We start from the raw sequence: 25,497 nt of genomic DNA on the forward strand, positions 1-25,497 counted from the left end.
GTGGACACCACAGAGAAACATATTCTTTCTTCACAAAAGGATGTCATTAGGTATAAAGGCTTATTTTTCATAAGAGGCTGTTGATAATTTAAGAGTGATTCTTCTTAAGGTTACATTTTACTGTACCATAATTGTGCATGCAGTACTGTATAGTATGATGGCTACAGTACTTCATAGCACTACCCAAACTCTATACCCTATTTTTCTGTGAATACTCCCTGAATTGAAGCACATACATATGATATGCTGATGGTACACTGTATATATTACAGCACTGCTGAATGAAAATCACATTTGTATATGCAAAATCCTGATAGTGAAACGGCAGTTCTAAAACTTGTAACGGGATCGAACCAATTAGGGCACGCACCTCAGACAAAGTAGCCTGTATGTCATTATTGACATTACGCATTAGAAATAGTCTGCATGCTAGACTTTTATTTCTATATGATAGAAATCATCTACACCAGCTATCTATTTAATACCCATCCACCGCATGTTTAGTCTATACAGCCAGGTCCCAAGTATCTCATACATAGAGGAACTCCTCTAAGCGATATTAAGGAATCCATTCCAGTGTGCGAAATAACGTCCGGACACCAGACATTTCCAGTAAATTACACCAGTTGTCAGGCCATAATTGAATTTGTCCGGAAATAGTGTCTTTCAAAGTGTAGCAAAGTTTATATTGGGCTAGCAAGGAGGCAAGACATGATGGGTAAGTAGAATTCGAGGAAAACAGTAACGGGACAGAAATGGAAAGCGGAAACGACCCACGGAAAATGCCTAATAAAGGTCATCATGCAAAAATACAGGTTGTACGGGTTTGATTTTTTCAGCACAATGTGTCTTTGCAGCATTGTTTGGATCTCTTCGCTAAAATGATCAAAACACTCTAATAGAGCAGTCACCTGCATTAAATTACTCTAATAGAGCAGTCAAGAATGTATTGTTAACTCTCCGACCAGGGACTTGACTATCCCACCGGGGACCCACATTGATGGCCTGTGAAATAATGGACTATAGCTTAGATTAGGTATTACAGACTAGTTAAGTGAGAAAGTTCTCTACTTCTTTGAAACCATAACATTTTTAACTTGAAATTAATACTGAGATTCCCAAAGTATTCTAGTTAACTGACAGTGTCTATTAGGGTTTAAAAACCGCACCTACTGCTTCCAGATCATTAAGAAGTCATATGATGGGAGTATATACATGCAGCACTGGTATGCTTGTCAATCCTTGACTGCTCTATTAGAGTATTCTTAATGTAGGTGATTGCTGTATCACGATCATTTTATTGAAAGAATTCAAACAATGCTGCAAAGAAACATTGTCCTGCAAAATCCAACCTGTATATTGTATGATGACCTTTATCAGGCATTTTCTGTGGGTCGTTCCCATTTCCGCTTCCGTTCCTGTCCAATTTTACTTACCCAGACATGATTGTATTGACATGTAATTAAGTTATTTGTTTTTGGTCTGTGCTGATCACAAAGACATGTACTCTGAGGTTAACAGTTTACTATGCTGTGTCAGCCTACTTGTCTCACTGCAGTAGTAAAAATGTGATTGCCATTAGTACTTTTACTTGTGGTATTCATGATCACCTGTACACCAGTTTATGTTTTAAGCTAGAATGCTATATCAGTGCATCTCTTATGTTCATACATTGTATTAAGGATAGAGCTACTATTTTCTAAGCCATGGCAGCATAAGCAAAGTTTGAATATAAAAGCAAGTGTCAGAAGTCCTTATGACTCAATTTCCTACAAAACCTCTTTTCAGAATCAATTCCATAGAAGCTCTTTTATGTTACCAGTAGTTACCCTTTAAAATACTGTAGTGTCAGTGAGTGATTGAGTATTTATCAGCTCTGCAGTGCATAGATGGCCAAATTACTTGATGTCCGCTCAATTTTTACAGTGTCCTGACAGTACACCAGCATATGTCTGAAAAGTTATTTCGCACACTGTCATTCTTGTCTTCCATAAGATGTCCTCAATAAAGGGTTATAAAATTTTAGGAATTAGACGGACTGTCTTTGACTGTCCACAACACAAGGGTGGCCTTTTAGAAGGGTACATACTACATATTCCACATACTCCATACCATATGAACCCACATACTCCATACCATATGAACCACAATAACATTGTGGTTTTCCACCATCCGTGTTTGAACAAGATCAGTAACCAATGATAATGTCTGTACATCATGTCCTTTATCCAACTGGCCTGTGCATGGAAACAAAACACACACACACATGTACAAAATATACTTCACATATGATCCATGAAAAAAGAGGCTCCACAGAACACCCCACACAATTTACAACTGCCTTAACAATTGTTATCAAAAGATGGCCTGACCCAGCTGTTACTAGGTGTTTAAAATCACTTTTACTATGGGTACATCCAGGGGAGTTTCCAGTGGACACAGGAAACCATTTGAATTATATGCAACACATTTAGTTTACAATGATATACTCTAATAAAGCAGTCAGGCAATATTAACTACTCCTATACAGCAAACTAGCCAAAAAAATGGAATTCTATTGTAGTAGCATAATGATGTCTGCTTAGTGACTATACAGCACATACATGTTGTGATGTTTCTTTATCTTCACTTGATGGTGACGACAACAGCTCAGTTTTGTCAGATTCAGCCACAATGGATACCATTTCAACAGTGTCAGTGTTGATGTCATCAACAGTGGCTACATAGTCGGGTGTCTCCTTTCTGTATCTCACTCCAGTTACCATAGCGATGTCTGAATCTGATTCGTTGGCAGTGGCACTGTCTTCCAACATGGTATCCACGGTTACACAGCTCCCTGGTGTTGCTTCACTAAGTAAGACCTTCTTCTGTTGCTCCTTTAGTAACTGCAAGTGGTGTTCCTTCTCTTCTAGAGTAACCAGCCTACCCTGGGGCAGCCTGGTGTTGTTGAATTTGGCAGCCCTTGATAATATGGCTGCAGCCTTGTCAACTCTGCCCTTGCACACAAGATATCGTGGACTTTCTGGTACAAACTAAACAGTCACAAATACACACATCCTTAACAGTGTGTCAGGCATAAAAAAAAATGGTAAATACAGGATTAATAATTATTGCTGAGCACATATGAAACAAGCAAATGAATGTGGAGAACACATTTAGGAAAAATTTTCAAATTGGGCAAAATAATACCTTCACTGTGTTATTGAAACATAATATTCATCACAACACAATTGTAATGATGTAGCTACTCCAAAATACATAAGATGTACAATCATGTGTGCGTGTGCAACGAACACGCATGCACATTAGGGCTGGAACATAGGCCAAAATTTACCCTCCAAAGCTTCTTGCAAGAAACCCACAACCATCAAACCCTTTTTGGTTACGTCATACTAGTAATTAATGATTGTGACTGATGGGTGCCCACTCATATGGACTCACGCTTCATTGCAGCTGTAGTACAACTGCTTAATATACCATGATAACATTATTTGCATGCTTTCAAGAAACACATGGCTTTTGACTGGTTACACATAACAGTATTGATGGTTACGAAGCTTTGGAAGCATAAAACCACCTTTGAAGGTTACAAAACCTCCAAAAGTTTCGAAGTTTCCAAACCTTCGTTCCAGGCCTAACACACACACACACTTACTGGAACTACAAAAGTTGATATGATAATCGGAATGGCTGACAACCCTAGTAACCAATTCCAGCCATGTTTATGAATGTTGGTCATGACCAGTAATGCCAGCACTGCCTCAAACATTGTACCAAGCACCCAACAAAACTACAAACAAGAACAATACAAAATATCACAACACTTGGTAGACAGCAATACACTATAGTGAGTGGCATGGTAAGAATTTCTATGAATTACTAGCACAAAAAAATGGAGTTATTAACAACTCTTCATACATAGTACAGTGTACTGTATAAAAAGAAGTAACATACTCACCAAATATACAGAAATCAGTCCAGCCAGACCACGTTTATGCACAGGACCAATCAAAGTTGGGCCAGTTATAGCTAAACTTATAAGCCAGTATAGTTACAGAGGTGACATGTTGTGGGCAGAAATAATACAGTTTTATAAAGTATGCTAGTAGTAATGCCAATATTATGAGGATGTGAAACAAAAGATTTGGCTAGTGAGAATGGAGAACATAGCTTATCAGCTCAAAAATTAATATACTTCAACAGAACAGTCAGTAAATCAAATATATGCTCTAATTGAGCAGTCGTTTCATTGTTGCTCATGGTGATCAGCACTGATCAGTACACACACAATACAGCCACCAGTATCAATCACCAGTCACTACACATTCACCTCTAACTTACAAGTTAAGGCCCTACACATCATTTCCTCAACTTCGTCTCTTGTATTCTAAACCTGGGTACTTCCTTGTTAAAATCCCAACCACCTGCATCTTAAAGCAAAGTTCAAAGGACCAGAAAATTACCAGTTGAAAATGGTTAACTAGAACATTACAATCTATAGTCAGTAGGGCTGAAACAAATACCACAAATATTTGTTAAAGAATTTGATACTCAAATAGTACAATTGATATAAGAGTACTCAATTAAGACCACATGGCTCAGATCACATGATGTATTTGTCACCATGAAGACTGTACGAGTTTGATTGGTGTAATTTAATGCATTTTACATGTCAGAAATGCTAACAACAGTACTTTAAAATACAGTATTGCTAAAAGCTGTAAACTGCTTAAAGTTAGTATAAAAACATGTCACATGGGTATGACTACAAGTAGCTAGTATCCATGAGTACTCAATCGTTAATACTAGACACAACTTTAGGTGATCACATATGGTCTGGCCATACCAATTATGGCTGTCACCCAGTCAGACCAGTTTTACTTTTCCATCACATACACCCAAATTTCACAATAAACTTTCCCAAAAATGGAAAAATGGCAAGAACAATTTAAGTACCTCACCTCTAGTGCAAACAGCACAACAGCTCGCCATCTGACTGGTATAAACTCTGTACAGTAAGTAGCACTGAAGGGAACAATACAAACACAGTACACACACTACCAGAAGTAATGTATTGTACTTATAACATTATGTAGGGACCGATGTTTAATTTTTGATAGATCTAAAATGAATGTACTCTCTGGATATCGTACGTACCACTTAGCACATCGTTTAATGTACCAGGGCCTTTGACAAAACTTCTTTCAACAAACTTTGCTGTACACGAATATATTTTATACAGTGATGTCACACATACCCCAGTATTCCTCCACCGATTCCAAACCCAACAATTCCCCTTAGCAACAGTAATACATAGTAGTTAGGAGAGAAGGAGCTGGCCACTCCAAACACACTGATCAATATGTTTACTGCCAGCATTGCCTGTGAGGGAAAAAGATCACTATTACTTGTAGCAATAAGTTACTATCCTAAGACTGTAAAAACTGCAATACTCTTAAAAATTTCTTTTTAAAGGCGATGTCAAAAGATTGAATTCGTATGCATATAGCTACAGTATATATGTTGTCAGAGTCCAGTGTTGGGTCGCTGCTTTTAAAAAGTAATATATTACTTATTACTCATTACTGCCACTGCGATCTAAACACGTTACAGTTATATATTACTTCGGTTTAAAAGTAACTAGTACTATGTTATATTACATATTACACAATGTATCTGTTAGGTAACAAGTAGTAATGTGCTACTTTGATAATGCATTACTTATGTAAACTAACTATCCGTTAGATATTTTTGTAACATGTTATAACTTAATGCAGTAACGAAATAATATGACCCGCTACATTTCTTATGCTAGTAATATCTAACGTGTTACACCCAACACTGTTGGAGTCATTAAACTTTGTCCATCTGTAAAGTACTCATGTGCAATTATGGAGTGTGAATTCAATAGAGAAAGTACCCAAACACCATATGTGACCAGATTTTACAAAACCGATCCAAATCGCACATCAGGCAAAATCAAACTAACATCTCCAGTGGATAACCACACTATCGTACTAATAGTTTTGACCCTCACTACTGCTCAAATTACTTGAGGCTGGTTTCGACAGACATTTTTTCTGGGTGGTGTGTAGAGCTCAATTGGTGGTTTCCAGTCTTGTGAAGGGCCTGGCTTGGCAAGAATCACTGGTTTACTGGTGTACAGCTTGATAATGTAGGCCAGACGTTTTTTGTGTTGATTTTGCTACATATCAACCACTAAGGAACCAGCACAGCCCTGTAATCTCGTCTCTGGACTCCAATCGTGGTTTGCCTCCATTTTGTGGTCTAACCCTTGCCCACCCCACACCCCTTTGTGAGCACTCGTGATACTACTTCGCTTGTCCAACTGCTCAGATTTTCTATCTTATTTGGCAGAAAACTGTGCAAGTAGCTACAAGTACTGGAAGTAGCCTGAAAGGTAATAGATTGATGCATCTTTTGTGTAAATTTCATATGTATGCTTGCAAGTTATGCTGACTTGAATTCTTTAAAATCTTTTATCTAATGTGCGATTTGGATCGTTTTTCCAAAATTCAGTCACATATACAGTTATACTCAAGGAATGGGTAGTTACACACCTTCATACTTTATCACCCCACATATGGTGTGGTGTAAATAAAAGCAAAACATGATACTACTTGTGGTTTATCTTGTGGGTGAGAGGATAAACTTTTCAAGGAACACAAAGGGGTAGGCAGAGGGTATGTGTTTCAGAGAAAATCAAATGGTGGGTGAAAGTGTTTGGAGAACACAAATTGGCAGGAAAAGGTAAACATTTCAGAGAAGGCAGAGAGGTGGGTGGAAGGTTAAAGTAGGGAGGAGTTGAGTGTCTTCAGAGGATGTTAAGTGGTGGGCAATATGTAAACACTTCAGAGAATACAGTGGTGGGAGAGAGGATAAGTGTTTCAAAGAAAGTAATAGGCCAACACCCACTATTGTTCATTCTTGTCCTAATATAGCATATAACATGCTTACTTCTATCAATATCACATTTAAACAGTACAGTACCTCATTCAAACATATATAGCCACCAAGTGAGTGTCCAACTACTATTGTAATGTAATGGACACACTTTCTTTACAGAATGAGACATAATAAATTAAGTTGTGTTTTAGATAAAGTATAAACAGTATTGGGAAATACCAAATACTAAACACTTTTGTTTACATCTCTATGATGTACTGTACATTGGGACTTGTCAATTCAGGGAAAAGTGTGTGTGTGTGGTGTGTGTGTGTGTTACATTGGGACTTGTCAATTCAGGGAAAAGTGTGTGTGTGTGGTGTGTGTGTGTGTGTGTGTGTGGTGTGTGTGGTGTGTGTGGTGTGTGGTGTGTGTGTGTGTGTGTGTGTGTGTGTGTGTGTGTGTGTGTGTGTGTGTGTGTCTGTCTGTGTGTGTCTGTGTGTGTCTGTGTCTGTGTCTGTGTGTCTGTGTGTGTATGTGTGTGTCTGTGTGTGTGTCTGTGTGTGTGTGTCTGTCTGTGTGTACATGCGTGCGTGTGTGTGCGCATGTGTGTTTAGTATGCATATACACCACATCACTAAATACTGACCCATTTTCTGCCAAACTTGTCAGCCATCAATCCCCAACTTGGTGCACCCAACATTATCCCAAGGAACACCACCTGTAACAACACACCATACACATGTATTACATGTACACGTAGTATTCCAACTGGTATTCAGAGACTTCAATGACTAGTATCTCTGACATTTTGTGTGCTACAGATGCAGAAAGGCAACAATAATGGAATACAACTTGAAAATACTCTGCCCAATTGGTGGAATTCCTGAATAACTACAATCATATTACTTAGGTCCATTACATGTGGAATGAATGCAAAACAGCATAAAGGAATATAATTATTGAACTATTATACTGTAGAACAGTTACTACAGAGTTCAGATAAACAATGACATAACAACATGTAAGTAAAATCATATCATTATGTAACATGGGACCAACCATGTGATCTTAAGAAAAACAACAACACAAATTTAATTTTCTAATAGACCATAAGCGCTGCTAAAAATATTCTACCACGTGATATTTTAGCATGTCACAGCAGTGAATAAATGCATTGTGGGTACATGTAGAATAGTTCCAGTTACAGATTCCTTTGTATACCAGAGTAACTGGAAAGAGAAGCTCTGCCTGTCATTCTAGTTATAGTACAGTAATAGCAACAACCATGTTCAGTGATTACAGCTATGAAATAAGAAAATAATAAACGTATCATGAGTTCAAAGACATTGGTTCGTGCAGCACTATTGCAATTACCATCTACACACATTTTCTTGCAATAGCTTGTGTATAAAAAACAACAAAAACTAAAGCATTTTTTCTGAGCTGTACAAAATCTTCAAGATCTCAGTCACGATGGGACCAAGGCAAACAAAACTTCATCACAGTTAATGCTCAAATCACACAATTCACAAAAGTTTACTCATTGCTTCTGGATATGTGATAACTCACGGTGGTGATTAATGCCTCTTGGTACGGCTTTAGGTCCCACTGACATTTGACAGCTGCTGATAATATGGTCACTATCATCATCTCAAAAGCCTCAACTACCTGTGGGAGCAAGCACACTGAATAAAACCCTTCACCGTTCTTGAAAATTATGTGAGTTGATACAGAGAAGTAAATAGATACATTATATCAATTTATTTAGATAACATCTTCCGAACATTTTATTTCACTGGCCTCCCCAGGGGTAACTATTGCCTTATTATACTTAAAGCCTTTTTGTAGTTTCGTGGAGAATATGACACTATTATTAACTATTGGCTTAATTGATGATCTTTCCCAAAAAGTTGTACATCGAAATGATCAATGAGTGGGATCACAGTAAAATTTTGTGTATCTTCGCACCTGGGGAGTATCCTCCAAAAGAAACTTCATGTTTCTCATTTCGAACTGTGTTTATTTAAAACCAAATGCCCCTCACCACACACACACACACACACACACACACACTCACACACACAAAAAGCAAAGCCTTCAGCTGCCGTGTTAGCACAGTCAGCACTGGAACACCTGTGCACTACTAGGGTGATAGGAGTCAGCGACTCAGCGCAGGCAATTCCTCCTGGGGCAGGGTTAGTGACTCACAGGAGGCTGTACCATGTCCCACAGGTGAAGGCATGGGCACCCAAAGTCCCACCTGGAACTTTACCTGCTGTGTGTGACATGGACAGTTGGTAATCGTTTCCCCAGTTAATGCCAGGTACCCATTGATGTTACAGCTGGGTGAGCTGCTTCCAGTTGACACTAAATCCCAGTGGTGCATAGAATGGAATGGGGGTAGAGCAGGCAATCTAGGTGCAAGCAATAGAGGGAAAAGATGAGTGAAGTTGCCTGGCTCAGTTTATAGGCCAGTAGAGGCTCTTCATCCACTGAGAGTACATGTGACAGTCCCAGAAAGCTTTCAGCTTACTGCTGCTATCTGGCTGAGTCTCACAAGCTGTTCCATCAAACAACAGAGGTAATCATTAGAGTAATAGCAAGAATATAGTAAATTTTATTTGCAGTAAACTTTTTACCAATCTGGAGAATTAGTGAATACACAGAATTATATAAATATTACTATTGGAATCATTGAAGACAATACTAGAGCTGTGAAACCAAACAAAATATTATAACTGGTTATTGGGCAGATCATAACTGTGTAACCAGTTAACTAAAAGAATGACATTTCCTGCCATTTTATGTCTATGCTGCACCTAGTACGTGTGTAAGGTTATGAAATTTGTAGTACAGTTTGTCAGGTTGTCTTTATAGTGGCCAATAGGCACCAAGTAGTTATGCCTATAGCAGAATCCTAGAAGAGTACACAAAACATCCATTTTAAGCAAACATCTTAGAGATCAGTTATTTGATTAAGTGATAACTGGCCAGTTATTCGGTTTACCCAGTAAGGTTGCATAGCTCTAGACAACATCAGAATCAAGTACACAATACACACAATAACATTGCCCAACTTTAGTACTCTAACAGTGAATCATTTTGTGGCATAAGACCACCTCATTATAGTGACCATGTCAAGTAGGTCACAAACACAGCATAGAAAATGGTATGCATAATATGCTTTGATCTTTGAGAGACAATGAGGTCTTTAAAATCCACAAAAAGATCTGCTAGCAGGTTCTTAAAATGGTAAGAAACCTGCTAGCTATCATGGAAAATACTGTTTAGCACCCATCTGTTTTCTAGAGTGCTTTAATCATGTTCATCTTCAACTAAACCATATATGGACTTTACCAAATACCTACACGGGTAAGCTACTTTGTAGAATGGTTATTTTGCGTTATCTGTAATGTGGGTGTGGTCCGTATGTGAAATTGTGCCAGGCTTTTGCACAATATTGAAATTTTTGTTACATAGTATAATATGCCCACAACTTGTGATAACTCATTGCCATTGTAATCACTCATCTTCAGTTTTATTAATGCACCTGTACTGTACACTTTACACTGCCGTGACACCATGGCACGTGCAAAGGCAGCAACTGGTCAGTTTCCTTGACAACATGATTTAATAGCCTCCGTCTTCGGGAAGTGCTAGCTTTGATTTCTCTTCAGCTCTTCAACAAAAACATGTTTAGTCACATACTCATGATAAGATTGTGTGACGATTTTAAAATGACATCTAATCCAATCCCATAGTAACTCCACCTATATACCCATATAAGATTCTCCCATTTTCTAAGTCAGTTAGAGTCGAATCTTCATGTTTTAATAACGTTAGCTTCACCTTGGTTTTTAAAATCCACAAAGATCCTTGTGCTAGGTTTCTAACCTACACTAAAGCATACTTCATGACCTCAATAATATGACCACTTCACCATAGTAACCACATCAATTAGGTAGCAATAAGATTACCTCATTATTCGAGGACCTGTTTGTGCCCTAGGCTATTGTTAACATTGTAATTTGTTGCCTCACTTAGCAGCCACCTCATACAGCTGGGAGCAATGGAGTTAAGTTTCTTGCTCAAGGAAACAACAGCAGTAGTAAATCACATCCCAGGTATTGAACCTTTCCACTACTAGAACACTTGGGCTACTACTGCATCCATAATCGTACTAATGTACATTTCACAGCCTCGTACAAAAAGGTTGCCCCATTATTGAATGGCCGCATTCTTCTGGTCCTGAAATGAGTAGGCTTAACTACATTCTGCATACCTGTACATGCATTGTAAGGAAATAATTTTCTAATGCCTGAAACTATATATAACACATTTAGTAGGGAGATCAAAGTCAACTTCCATTGTACAATACTGCATTGTTTGCCATGTTACAACTACCAAGCTGGGATACAACTTCCCAATAGGAGCATTCTTTACCATGCTACAACTTCATTGGAATGCAGCCAGAAATGTCACCCTTTAGAAGTCTACCCAACACCCACAACACTTGCCTTCACTATGTACATGTTTCAAATTGTATATAAAACCTAATAGCCATTCATAGTGTAGTTGCGATTGTAGGATACGATTTTTTTTTAAAACACTACAAACCAACAAAACACACTATTTAGCCATACAGTACATGCTATACAGTTCCACGATAACTGTATGCCCTTTAAACAATGACCAGATTAATAAACAGCACACACTTCAGCAATAGTACTGCACCTACTAGTAAAGTATGCATTAGAATAGAATCATCAATTCCACTGTTTTCTAGCATTGCGTCACGTGTTTAATCGTCTTATAGTTTCTCTACATCAATATCTCGACAACAAACCTGTTTCATTGAACAGTGCCACTACAAATCACCTTGGATTTCACACTCCATTACGAGAGACACACTTTGGCAGGTTCTTCATAATTTACTCCATTCTCACATGGTCCAGTACAAAGGTCATACCACTTTTGCATCCCACACTCTAAACAACAATCAGTTGTGTAGGTTTTAAATACAAATTGCAAACTGAGGAGGTCGCTAACCAGGAAGTGTTGCATAACGGTTGGTAACACAGATGTCAGCGAACTAGGAAGTGTTACATAACAGTTGGTAATGCTGACGTGTTTGGAGTTTGGCTGATATGTACACCCTTGCCCTCGGGCAGTGTGCATCCTCGGGAATCAGACGCATACCCCTCACCGCCATATTACAACCATAACATGTAATAGATTCAAAAATCAGAGACAATGCATGATGCAAAACAAACACACACTACTGTAAATACTTACCCACAGGCTACCAGAGAATAGGGTAATCCCCAACTGATACCAGCCAAATCCTAACTGCTCTACTACATCTTCCACCGTGTAGAAATCTGTGGTGTCACGTGACTCATCATCTGCGTCACCATCACCTACATGAAAGCAGAGTACAAAGAAATCTAGCAACTTGATCGGTAGCGAGTAAGGACCCCACCGCCTGGCGGAGAGTACATTGCGCGGAAAAGTAGACATCCATAAAGGCTGTGGAGCCTTAATACTACTAACCATGTTCTAGTAATCCAGCACCCGCCTCCTTAGTTGTACCAGCGCTCTCGTCTGCTTCACTGCCTGTTTCCATCTTACGCGCTTAATATTGCACTCCATCACGTGAGTCAGAGGCCGGCAAATTATGTCGTATAAATTATAGTTAAACTCTAGACTCGTCTAGACTCCTATTTGAGAAGGTTTCAGTTTATTCCTGGGAGGTTTCCGGCCTGTCTCATCGCACCAGGAACTCACCGTGGCTCCCGGAGCGAAGCTAAGCTGAAACGGAGCTGAGATGCTAGCCAGCTAGAAGACAAGCAGACCAGTCAGGTACAACAGAGTGTATAGTTACACTGTAGATCAGCCTTGCGGTTGTCACACATTGTTAGCTGCACTAAATCGTTAGACATTAGGTGACTAGCTATATCTGCGATCATAACTTGCTAGCTATTCAGAATCATATGATGCTGGTGCTGGTAACTAGGAGTAGGGTATCAGTACTGTAGCAGTATAATTGACTTCATATCATCATAATACTGCATGTCACTAGTTAGGGTCCGCAACGCGAAAAATCGATATGCTCTAATCAACTATCTAACTATTGTCATGTGTTAGGCTAAGTGTAACTTGAATAACACCAGCGTGGCAGCCAAGTTTGTCACTTTCTTCTGGTAGAAAACGATACAAATGTCTTAAAATCACGTGATTTTTCATTCTAGCAGTTCGTAGGGTTCTTCGTATGCCACGATATTCACTCTCAACATTGTTCAAGTGGTCTATCATCAACTCAAAGTATTGGTGGTTTGATTTTATTGGTCAGTTTCCGGTGGCAGCACAATCTGTGCAGCTTTTTGGCGATAGACAAAATGTTTCTTGCTCTGGAGCACAGGACAAGCAGAGCAGCAACTGCGCCGTGGGTCAGCAATGACCAGTACTAGGTAAAGTACCTGCATGCGGAGTATGGTTACAATTGAAGCTTGTTAGCCATCTGGCTGAGCCATCTATATGCTGAAATTCGGCCAAAATGACACGATTTTTGCATACAAATACCAGAATGTTTGATACATCAGTGAGACAGTCTCCAACAGCAAGGATACGAAGCTTATAAACGCCTAACAATACGGCTATCTCGCCCAGTAAACGCAAAGAGCAATCCAATGCATGAAATAGGTACTCACGTGATCGAAATTCAAATTGCGAAAATACCCATGAAATCACTTTCATTTCTGAATAGGAACCATGCAGTGTGCTCCTTTCACTCTGGCGTGGTCTGGGCCAGTGCGGGTGTGTTTTATGCTGTGATAGCATCATAGGGAGAGTCTCAGACTGCTGGGCTAATCGAGAAGTTGAACATAATGCACACAAACTGATTGTCACTTGATTCCAAGTGATTTTAATGTCATTGGAATAGGCTATGATTGTATTTTCCGAGATTTGAATATTGATCACGTGAGTGCTTATTTCATGCATTGAATTGCTCTTTGCGTTTACTGGGCGAGATAGCCGTATTGTTAGGTGTTTATAAGCTTCGTATCCTTGCTGTTGGAGACTGTCTCACTAATGTATCAACCATTCTGGTATTTGTTTGCAAAAATCGCGTCATTTTGGCCGAATTTCAGCATATAGATGGCTCAGCCAGATGGCTAACAAGCTTCAATTATAACCATACTCCGCATGCAGGTACTTTACCTAGTACTGGTCATTGCTGACCCACGGCGCAGTTGCTGCTCTGCTTGTCCTGTGCTCCAGAGCAAGAAACATTTTGTCTGTCGCCAAAATGCTGCACAGATCGTGCTGCCACCGGAAACTGACCAATAAAATCAAACCACCAATACTTTGAGTTGATGATAGACCACTTGAACAATGTTGAGAGTGAATATCGTGGCATACGAAGAACCCTACGAACTGCTAGAACGAAAAATCACGTGATTTTAAGACATTTGTATTGTTTTCTACCAGAAGAAAGTGACAAACTTGGCTGCCACGCTGGTGTTATTCAAGTTACACTTAGCCTAACACATGACAATAGTTAGGTAGTTGATTGGAGGATATCGATTTTTCGCGTTGCGGACCCTACACTAGTTGCACTTGTGACATGCAGTGGTGTAGTTATTGTTTCATTTGTAGCTGCGTGTAGCAACAGACCCTTATGGTATATTGGCACTTATACTTAGCTCATGCAGTGTTCTGCATGTGTTATAATGGTGGTTTCTCTCTATACGGTTTCCTTGTCTGTACCAAGTCATATAGTTCCTGTATTCCACAGCTGTAACATTCGTTAGCTGCTTCCAACAGTTTGACTTTTCCATGCTAGGTAGTACATACCTCTCAAAGGAGCTATAACCTTGCAGCTATATAAAATGTAAATGATGTCATAATACAAAATGTTTGTAGCTAAAAATATATAATGTGTTTTGGTTTCAGTTTCAGGCAGACAGGAAATGTCATGCCAACTGAAGAACACTGTCTCTTCAGCCATCAAGCCATCAAGCTCTTATCTATTATCAGTGACTTTGAAGGGAATATGGTGTATGGGAGATTATAGCCAGCAGCTATCAGGAACTTAAAAGTATGTTGCTACAAATTGCTTCAGTAGAGTCATGAGTGCATGAAAGACTTATTGCAAAACTGTATCAGGCCTTATTGGTGATTAGCTGCATAACCTGGCAATGGTTGGCATTAAGCATATGTGGTCTACAATAATTTTATATACATTTCATGCAAAACTTCAAATCAAAATGCATGAGTAGCTAGTCTGAATGCCTAATGGCGATACTATCCTAATGGCTGCAAAGCTTGGTATTGGTTTAATGGTGAGAGAGACTACATGAATGTGCACTGCTGGATAGTGATTAATAGCTAGCTGATATTAATCACTATTTAGTGACTTTAATTTGTGCATGTTATGCTTAGCTGACCATTACAGCTTCAGCCTGTTACATAATAAAGCATTTCTGTTATGTGGCTTCTTTAACTACTTTCAATATTGTCTAGGTGTGGTGGATTCCTGAAAACATTGAAAACATTTACTAAAGTTAAATTTTATAAGTTGTCTGTAAGCATTGAAGTATAAAGTACTTTGCATGAAAGTATGCAGAGTCATGTTTGCTGACCCAGATGATCCACTAGCCCAAACAGCATGATCCGACGTGACCTAAGCAAAGAGACATATTTCAGCTTTTTTTTTGGAATTCACCACGAGTTTCCATTAATGCAACACTGATGTTGTCAGTACATGCAAACCACAATATGTAGCTCATGCAACTGAGGACAAATGTGTATCGTGAATTTGCTGCCTGATGTTTGAATATAATTTATTGATAACTAGCATTTTCTATGAAATATAGATAATGATTAATGGCTGACATTGTTTGTTGCCGATTACTGGAATTTGCAGTACAGTGACTTGATGATGCATGGCATTGCAGTAGTCTCAAGAATCTGGCACACAAGATTGACTGTGAGTTGTGAGTGTAGTAGAATGCACAGTAGACATATGTAGCCACTAAAAATAATATTACATGTTGGTTGCTTTCCAAACTTATCACACATATTTGAAGCAAGCTATAATGAGTGTTCGAATACTCATGACTATCACTTATATAACCCTATACAACAACTTTTACATGTGCATAAACTACTCTAAGTTAAAATTTTCAGTCCAGAAGCATTTGAAATAGCTTTAGCCTCTGGGGGGCTGTGCCTTCCCCCCAGACCCACTGCTCCATGATTCATATACCCTACTACCCTGGTGCAAACCCCCCTCCAACCCTTTCCAACCGCCCCTGATTATGACATTTGTAAGAAAAATGCTTTACATTTTCATACCTCAGTAACATTGTTCTGTACAGTCGTCTTCTCTTCCAGCTTATCCATTTATAAGCACATGTGGCTAGGATTGGCTAGTATGGTGCGAGTACTCTAGACCATAATAGTATAATGCTCTAGAAATCTAATGCAGAGTTATGTAATGGGCAGTATTCCCTGCAGGCCAGAGTCAGCAACTCACAGTTTTCAGTATAAAGTGCAGGCAGTTATATATGTCTCAGTAATGAGGTTCTAAGTTGGTGCATGCCAGCTGAATCAATGTATGTGAGTCTACGTTAGATTTCTAAAGTGTATGTGTACAATATATATGTATGGTCTGTATGTGCTAGCCAATCCTCCACACATGCACTCAATAATATAAATTGATAAGAGCTATGTGAAGGTGAAGACGATATCTCGGTCTGGAAGTGAAGTATGTACTACACAGACCAACGTTTGGTATGAAAATTAACTTTTACGAGTGTGTTTTGAGAATGTCTGTGTCCATATCTACTTATCTTCGACCATGTCTGCCATATCTGCCTTTTCCAACTACCTTCATTGGTCAGCAGGCAGCTGGAATGGTGATGGTAAACACAATTACCTGCACAACACCACATGTATCCTGGTGTAGTTTAGTGCTAAACGTTTTACAGTAATATCATTCAGCTCCTTATATGGTGCTACAAGATCACGTAAAGCCTAATTTTGTGTCATTAGGACATATTGTGAGGAAGCCTCACCCCAGATAACTACCAACTAAATCATTAACAATTGAGACCCCAACAATTAATTGCATCAAAAAGTCATCATAATACTAGGATAGTAAGATACCATGGTGTATCCACTGTACATGTACATCAACAGGCACTATTGAACACCCACCCTCCTTGCATGTCGATGCATGGTCACTGGATTTACTGAGAATATTCACCAAATTCTGTGCAAAAGCAGGAAGAATTTTTTTACATGCATACACATGTATAGTTATTATTAAATAGAAGCATACAGTAACGTTCACCGCATGAAAACATTCTAATTGAACATACAGTGTATACAGTGTGTTTGTTTGTTGGTCTCTAGAAAAGATCTTTAGTGAACAGACATAATTTAAAGAAATCACTTGAATTTTTAAAATTATATGAAGAAGCAGTGTAGCAAGTGTGGCAAGAAAATTCCACCTGGTCTGTGGTCTGTGGTATGGCAGAAGGGAGAATCATTCTACTTAGTATCTCTCAGTTGTACAAAACTATGTGAAGTTGTATGGTCATAAACATCTACAAGATATCTACATGAAAAAATTATACTAGATGTTTACAAGTCATCATAAACAGCAGATGAAATTATACAGGTGAATAGTAGCATCTTTAGAACAGCATAGGTTCTTGTTGTTTTGTTTTTGTATATAATAGCAGTAATCTTTGACATACGTACAGTCTGTAACCCTAACAGAAACTCTCTTAGGAAATCCTTTAGGTTTAATGTTGGGGATCAAAATTTGGTGTACCAAATTAACTGAATATTTCATAAATAAAAAATCATTAACTTTTCATCCTATTGCTTGCTATAATTGTTATGTACATTTGGTATAGTATCATCTAATTTCTTGTGAAGGTATCTTATTTATGACTTTATAGATTGCCTAATATAGCATAGCTTGTGTGAGTACTAGACAAATAAGATTTACTGCACCAGTCGCTTACGTATGTACATTGCTTTTAGACCTGATTAACGACCGTTGTGTTACATGTAGTTAGTAATGAAAAAGTTGAGAATTTAATTCTGTCTGTATATTAGTTGGGAGTATAATACCATAATATATATGCACAAATTTTTGGGGTACGTAAATTTTGTTATTTCAAAATTTGCATGGTTTCGTCTTTCACTGAGGTTACCTATTAGAAAGTATAGAGTGAATCCTAATAATTGTTAAATTTTGAAGATAAAAAAATTGTGGACAGCTAAGCAACCGCGTAGTCCGCAAAGTTGTGTCCCTCAAAAATTTGTGCCTATGAAGCATATGTAGTGATGATCAATTGTTGTGACAAAAGTGTCCAGTTTGAATATTCTATCATGTCAGCTTGCTTGTATAAAAAATGATAGTTACTCTAATACAGCATTCATTAGTGCATGTGTGTGAGTTGTGATAATTCCGTTAACTTACTGTATGGCAGGGGATTTTCAAGGGGGGGGGGGGGGATTTTCAAACTTTTGTTTGGTTGGATCGGCTCCAATCTGTGAAAATTTTCCGCTTGAAATTTTGAAACTGGATCAAAATGGCATTAAGTGAATATTCCTCCCTCAAAGTTTTGGATGGTGGCAATCCACAAAATATTTCCTTCAAAAAAACCCTGCTATATGGTACTTTGAAAGTCATCTATTATTCTTTTGAGTCAAGCTCTTAATGTAATGTTTTCAAAGATCAAATATGCTTAAAAGTTGCAGCTGACTGTTTTATTGGAGCATATTAGCATTTCCTGATGGTTGTTGCACTGGAGTTAGTGAATGCTCAAAAATATCCTGACCATTATGTCACTATTCCACTAGGGACCTGCTACTGAAAGCCTGTGAAGCAGAACATGTTACTTGAACACAGAAAACATCCCAGCCCAGGTGGTGACTTGATCCACTTCTGTAAACTAGTTTATTACCAAAACTGATTTTTTTTCTGCCTGCCTGAACACAGTCATAAGGCTATAGGCCAATCAAAGCAGCACATGGGCACTATTTCACGCCACAATAAACTTACATGTGGCATGTGCCTTCTGTGGTTCCATCGAGTGTCTGCCCTTTCCACTTCGCCATTCCTTGATCTTCAATTGCATGATCAAAACCATATCAAGATGTTACTTTTCCTATCCATGCTTTCATTATAGAGGAATGTATTAAGGCACCACAAAACTATTTGAGGTACTATTGTAAGGTACCTGTAGCTGTATGATGCCATAGCAACCACATGTCCACGTCTTTAAGTGATCAATGCATGCAACATGGCAACCACACCCCTTATAGATTTAGCTACAGTTTTGCTGTAGAAAAAATGTGACACTGAACCATGCCCCTTAATCTATTCACTCGAGATAGGCAACGAGATCAGGATGACAACAGTCGCAGCCGTGATGTATGTCATAAATAAGTATAAACTAGTGCAATAATTATTAATGAAGTAGGGGCAATAAAAGGTAGTGAGCCAAGATTATCATGGCAACATAGCTATTTGGAAAAGTTACTTTGGCATGAAGGTAACGTGCCATTATAGGATTTTTTTTGCATACGTAGCTACCATCATTCACATCACTACTTTTATTGCTGGAACTCTACTACAGTTTTCACATGCTCTTTTGATATGAAATGCTATAATAATGTGTAATGTGCTTAATTGTTTTGAGTGAGCACAATTTAATTAGCCTAACTTCTGGACAGATTCAGAACTAGCTGTTTTGGTAATTTTGTTCACTATACATGTAGTTTCCTAGCAGGATTGCACCCAATGTAATAACAACACCACTGCAAAAACTCAGTGATAATGCCCACACCATTGCCTGATTTCTAATTGCTTTGTGATAAACTGATGTTTTACTGTTATTTTGTACCAACAATCTTGTACTGTAATTCACTTCATTTTCGTGATAAAAATTTTCATGTAAAAATATTCTCTTGTATGATTTACGTGAATGACTGCTCTATTAAAGTATTTCAATCTTAGGTAAAAATTATCGTGTAAGAAATAGGTTTGTGTCGATTATGCCGGCATAATTTTTGGCATAATAAGGGATGAATAGCATAAAGCATAATGCTGGCATAATTAAGAGCATAATGTGCAAATTTCTGCCACACTAAGTATAACCTCTGTTATAACAGTCACAAAGTCAATGGCTAACCTGTTTTGGATGGTGAAATGTTTCTTGACAATTAACAAGTAGAAAAATGCACTATAGTATTAGCTACTACAAGTTTACACTCGATGGAATGAATGCTTTTCATTGTGGGTTTGAGTTTTATAGGACACATGTTGTCATGTGCCAACTAGTACCAAGGCGGTTTAACTGAGCTTCAATCATTGAATTTGGTATTATATAAAGTGTCTCATCGTCTGATTTTGAATAAAAATGATAATTATGATGATTATGATTATTGGAAGCTCAATTGGAAGACAATACAATAGAAGCTCTGATGATAATAAAATTAGTGGTGAGTCATTGTAGCTAGTGAATGTCTGGACATTGAAAATAGTGAAGTCTCTGCAGGTATGTAATAAGGCTGGGGTTTATATCAAACCAGGAAATATTTCAAAATGATCGAGATTCTCTAATAGAACAGTCAAACACTCTAATAGAGCAGTCATCGCATGCAACAGAAAGAATGAGAACATTTGTGACCAGATTTTACAGAACCGATCCAAATCGCACATCAGGCAAAATCAAACTAACACCACCAGTGGATAGCTGCACTATCGTACTACAAGTTTTGACCCTCAGCACTACTCAAACTACACGAGGCTGGTTTTTACACACGTCTTTTCTGGGTGGTGTGGAGTGCCCAAATGGCGGTTTCAGGCCTTGTGAAGGACCTGGCTTGGCAAGAGTCAGTGGTTTACTGGTGGACAGCCTTATAATGTTGGCCAGACGTGTTCTCTGCTGATTTTGCTACATATCAGCCACTAAGGAGACAGCACAGCCCTGTAATCTGGTGTCTGGACTCCAATCATGGTCTGCCTCCATTTTGAGGTCTAACTTTTGCCCTCCCCGCCACCCCCCAGCCTCCACCCCTTTGTGAGCACTCGTGATACTACTTCGCTCGTCCAACTGCTCAGATTTTCTATCTTATTTGGCAGGAAACTGTACAAGCAGCTACAAGTACTGGAAGTGGCTTTAAAGGTAACAGATTGATGCATCTTTTGTGTAAATTTCATACGCGTGCTTGCTATCCTTGGAGAGTTATGCTGGCTTCAATTCTTTAAAACCGTTTATCTCGGAACTTCTAATGTGTGATTTGGATCGTTTTTCCAAAATCCAGTCACATTTAAGTGTTTGTTCCCAGGAGGATAATATGTTCTTGGCATGGTGCTCCAAATGCAAGTTACATATTATACTGAACAGTTGCTGTCCTATGAATACCAATTGCTACAACTCGGAAGATCAATGAGAAACGATGCATAATATTTTATACATAATTATTTGCATACAAAGCTACAAAGATATTAGACAAATCTTTATAGTTTCTGAGAGACTATAGATATTCATCCCTGCTCTAATATGCCTACTGAGCACATCCCAATTTCATATTGCTATTATTTGTATGTTGCAGTCGAATTAACACTTCTCCATTTACATTCTATCATCTTCTCTGCACAAAGAAAAAACACAAAATATGCATTTCTGAAAAGCATAAAACAAGCATAATAGGCAAAGAAATGGGGAAATGCCAAAAAGCATAATAGGCAAGTTTTGGAGCATAATAGATTCAAGCCTAGTAAGAAATTTTCGTATAAGTTTTGCATACAAAAATTATATTACAACAAAAAAAGCAAATTATTATAGACTGCAATGGTACATATTATAGAAAGCTACCACTTAAAATCTATTTTGTGTAGTTGCAATATAATGCATTATTTATAATAATATCCTTCTCACCGCCACATGGAGGTTTTGATTTATAAATGCTCATGGTATCACATTCCCAGTGCCTGTAACTTCAGTTAGTAGCCCCTGTGCTATCCTGTAATGGTCACGCCCTTAAGTGAACAGGAAAATCCCTTACATGCTATCGTGGGTAAAAATGAGTCATTGGACAGCTTCAGAAGATTGATAACGGCCATTGTAGACAATTCTTCGAAGTGGTAATGGTACTACTGGTGAAGAGAAACAACAAGGACAGGGATAATATAGGTTGGAGTGGCATGTTGCTACTTTCAGGCGTATCGAACCAGTAACCTCGTGCCTTTTATGCTCATACGCACTTGCTCAAATAATTGAAAACCAGACTTGGAAATAATCGCTTCAACTGTAAACAGGTTAGCAATGTTTTAAAAATAAAAAGTGCTAGCTTTTAAGTGGTGAAATTCACGTTTGGTTTTGCTTAGGCCGATTTTTTAACTATGAAGTTATATAATGGCTTTGCGGTTGCTGTTGTGTGAACAACTCAGTAATTGAATTCTTTATTCTATAGAGAGTAATTTGATATATAGTTTGTGGTGTGGTTGGAAGTTATAGCAGTTTAAAAGCAGTAGATTGGAGCTTCTACAAATTTGGTGGTGAGAGGGATAAAACAGACAGTTTCTGTGCTGACTAAAAACTCTAATAGAGAATTTAGTATTAAAATTGTATATGAGAGTAAATCACAAATTCTGATTGCAGTTAACTTTGGTCTAAGAGCCACTATATCATGAGCACAGATTGCAAGAGTGTGATCAGAGAATATCATATATTTTTTTAGGATAGGACAGCTATTATTCTAACTGATGCATACTTCATGACCACTATCGTGAGGATGGATTTGTCTACATAACTGACAGACTGAAGGAGCTGATCAAAGTGAAAGGTAGCTCCAGGAGGCTCTTCTTCTCCAACATCCATACGTCTCTGATTTCCCGAGCATTTGTGATGAGGAGCAGTGATAAGCTGAGTGAACAAGAAGTGGAGAATTTTGTGAAGGGACAAGTAGCAGAACATGAACAGTCGAAACTTACCCAAAATCTGTAAGTGGCTAAACTACAATTACTGTTAAGAATAAAATTTCTAGATAACAATACGTACATATGCAGTACGTATATCATAAATATGAGTTTAAAAACACAATGAAAACAAAAGCTAATACTTGTCACTAATCGGCTTGTTCACTGGTGAAGGCATTATCTGGTACTGGTTCTGCGTCACACTCAGCCAAGTATGTGTCCCAGTTGAATGCATGTCGATACCCTAATAATAATTTGTTGAATTGAAGGTTTACATTGTAAATACATAGAGAAAATATATGTGTGTTGTGTGTGCTTTATAATGTGTGTGTTGTTTTCCCTAAAACAAAAATACAAAGTACTGGCAACAACAAAACTGTGCTAAGTGTCTGCTATCAGTGTATTGAACATTGTACGGAGGAATTATTTCTTTATATTTACAATGTGTGCACCTGTATGCATGGAATCAATGACTATCAAATCAAGTTGCTCCGTTAGTAAAACCTGTGCATGAGCCGTACATCATGAATAATTTTAAATCCATATGTGACCATGCTGGAAAGCGCAAAGGTGTGGTGATAAAGTATGCTGGTCTACAATCACAACAAATGTGTAGGAGCCTCATTAGTACAAGCAGTCTCAAATTCGTACCCCTCCACAACCATATATTCACAGGATTGTACAGTTAGAATGTTAAGAATTTACAAGATGATGTTAATGGCTTGTGAAAAAAAAACACTCAAGTGTTCAACTGTGCTGCATATCTTTCTTCTGCCAAAACATGTTTATCACAAGTATGATGCATGTATATTGTAAACAGTTGCCTTACCCAAATATCTTTATTGTATTGAACAAAACTATGTATGTACACATTTTTGTAAACATGCCTCGTTGCTACAGCAAATGAAACCTAGTTAAAAGTTTAGGATTTAACAATTGGGTAATAAATCGTGGAATGTGTTTTTTATAAATAAAAAAGTAATGTTGTTGGTACCTTCTAAGTATTAAGTAAATTTGTATGCAATGGGACTAGATTTCTTATAAAGAAATGTTTTGACCTTTCTAGTTATTCTAGAGGGTCCTCTTATCTAAAGGCCCAGTAAGAGAACTTTTATCACAAGTTGTATCATACTATTTGGTGGTTGCAGAGCATGGTTGTGTCGGCTACACCATCCAATGGGGTGTATGTCTGTGGTAGTGGGTTTACACCAGTAATCATAGTTGACACCCCAGTTGTCGAAATGGATCAAGATTTTATCATCGCTAACATCTGTTATCGTTGCCACACAAATCAATGTTGGGTACTGACGATCTTTTGCCTCTAGCTTCATGCCAACTTGAAATTTCCCCAACGAATCTCCAGAGTAATGTTGTCTAAAAGCAGCCTGCGCGACATGCTTGGGTTCCTGTGGTTTCAACTAAATTCAAAAATAAAAAGTAGCTAAGCATCTAGGGGTAACACTAAAACATACCTTTTTCATTTGACTCTCTGTAAATAGACTTTCAGGTGCTCTCACAGCCTTACATTTGGACAGGTATGAATTCCAATTGAAGGATTCATCATATCCTAATGGTTTATGTCACACAAATGTATTCCTCAATGACTATTGTATGCATTACACCCAAGTGTTTGCAGTAACAGCTGTTTTAACTATTGGTACTGCAAATATGTATGAAGCCCTCCATAAAAATGTAATGTGACTATACTATTAGAAAAAAATTTTAAGTGTGTTGAGGATGTCAGCATAATAAGTGTATTGTCTAGTACTGTGTGCTCTACTGCAATATGTTTGTGTTAATGAAGTATCATTTGTATAGCAGAACTTTCCTGAAAACACTATCTAGTTAAGAGGTAACCTCTCTGATGATTCTATTACCAATTATAAATTTATTTGTCTACTGTCTTGAAATGATTCCATTGTAATGTCATATGTAACCAAATTTCTATTCCAATACATAAACACCATTAGTACCTGAATAATAACACCACAGCACTAAACCTACCATTGGGGGGTTGAAGTGGGTACCCATGTTTCTTGCACCATCCAGCTGGATGAATGTCAGTAGCACTTGACTTACACCAGTAATCATATCGGTTACTCCAGCCATCAAAATGGATTAAGAGTTGCCCATCTTTGACATCTATCACTGTAGCAACGCAAGTCAGGTTAGGATTCATACGATCTTTAGCCTCGAGCTTCATTCCATTTTTAAACTTCCCAGAAGCAGCAATTTGGTCCTACACAGTAAAGTATGCAGATTTGTCTTGTACACATTTTATAGTCAAAATTTATAGCCTGGAGGAATTTTAAGATGAAAACCACGACTTACCATTAAGCAGATTTAATGATAAACATACTGGATTAATGAAATACGCTTAAACAGGTGGTTAATCTGTACTAACATAACTGATACCACAAATGAATTGATTATACTAGTGGATTCATTATTGAAGGTTAACACTAATAATTTATTTAGCATGACTCCTCTGCTAGAAATGTGTAGGCCAGTGGTATGAATGGCGGCACCCTTTGTTAGTGTGAAAGACGATATCCTGAACACCTGCTACCTATGAT

General features: G+C 38.0%; 2 protein-coding genes and 1 long non-coding RNA gene across 10 annotated transcripts in view; 1 reads left to right on the forward strand and 2 right to left on the reverse strand.

The window, feature by feature from the left end:
- LOC136254133 (synaptic vesicle 2-related protein-like) overlaps positions 1-12,595 on the reverse strand; it is an 18,661-nt gene extending 6,066 nt beyond the window's left edge. For 2 of the 7 annotated variants that reach the window (XR_010700332.1, XM_066046806.1), the window contains exons 1-9: positions 12,463-12,595; positions 12,205-12,329; positions 8,479-8,577; positions 7,556-7,627; positions 5,258-5,382; positions 4,962-5,025; positions 3,656-3,790; positions 2,604-3,032; positions 2,137-2,237 (exon numbers count right to left, since the gene is read on the reverse strand). Coding sequence is in view for 6 of the 7 variants with exons in the window: in XM_066046806.1 (XP_065902878.1) it covers positions 2,137-2,237; positions 2,604-3,032; positions 3,656-3,790; positions 4,962-5,025; positions 5,258-5,382; positions 7,556-7,627; positions 8,479-8,577; positions 12,205-12,329; positions 12,463-12,535 (1,223 nt within the window). In the remaining variant the exon portion in view is untranslated. The other 5 variants (XM_066046809.1, XM_066046810.1, XM_066046807.1 and 2 more) reach the window with 5 other exon arrangements.
- LOC136254135 (uncharacterized) overlaps positions 12,572-25,497 on the forward strand; it is a 23,107-nt gene continuing 10,181 nt past the window's right edge. Inside the window, exons 1-5 of one of the 2 annotated variants that reach the window (XR_010700334.1) lie at positions 12,572-12,771; positions 14,866-15,010; positions 15,789-15,901; positions 17,332-17,599; positions 22,694-22,945. This is a non-coding gene — a long non-coding RNA (uncharacterized lncRNA). Of the gene's footprint in view, positions 12,772-14,865; positions 15,011-15,788; positions 15,902-17,331; positions 17,600-22,683; positions 22,946-25,497 lie in introns of both variants that reach the window. The other variant, XR_010700333.1, reaches the window with a different exon arrangement.
- Positions 22,965-25,497, reverse strand: part of LOC136254132 (MBT domain-containing protein 1-like) — a 19,601-nt gene continuing 17,068 nt past the window's right edge. The window contains exons 8-11 of the mRNA XM_066046805.1: positions 24,926-25,160; positions 24,394-24,488; positions 24,054-24,339; positions 22,965-23,165 (exon numbers count right to left, since the gene is read on the reverse strand). Of these exons, the coding sequence (XP_065902877.1) occupies positions 23,071-23,165; positions 24,054-24,339; positions 24,394-24,488; positions 24,926-25,160 (711 nt within the window). The 3' untranslated portion in view covers positions 22,965-23,070. The remainder of the gene's footprint in view (positions 23,166-24,053; positions 24,340-24,393; positions 24,489-24,925; positions 25,161-25,497) is intronic.

Source organism: Dysidea avara, chromosome 4 (genome assembly GCF_963678975.1).
Source record: "Dysidea avara chromosome 4, odDysAvar1.4, whole genome shotgun sequence".
Taxonomy (NCBI): domain Eukaryota; kingdom Metazoa; phylum Porifera; class Demospongiae; order Dictyoceratida; family Dysideidae; genus Dysidea; species Dysidea avara.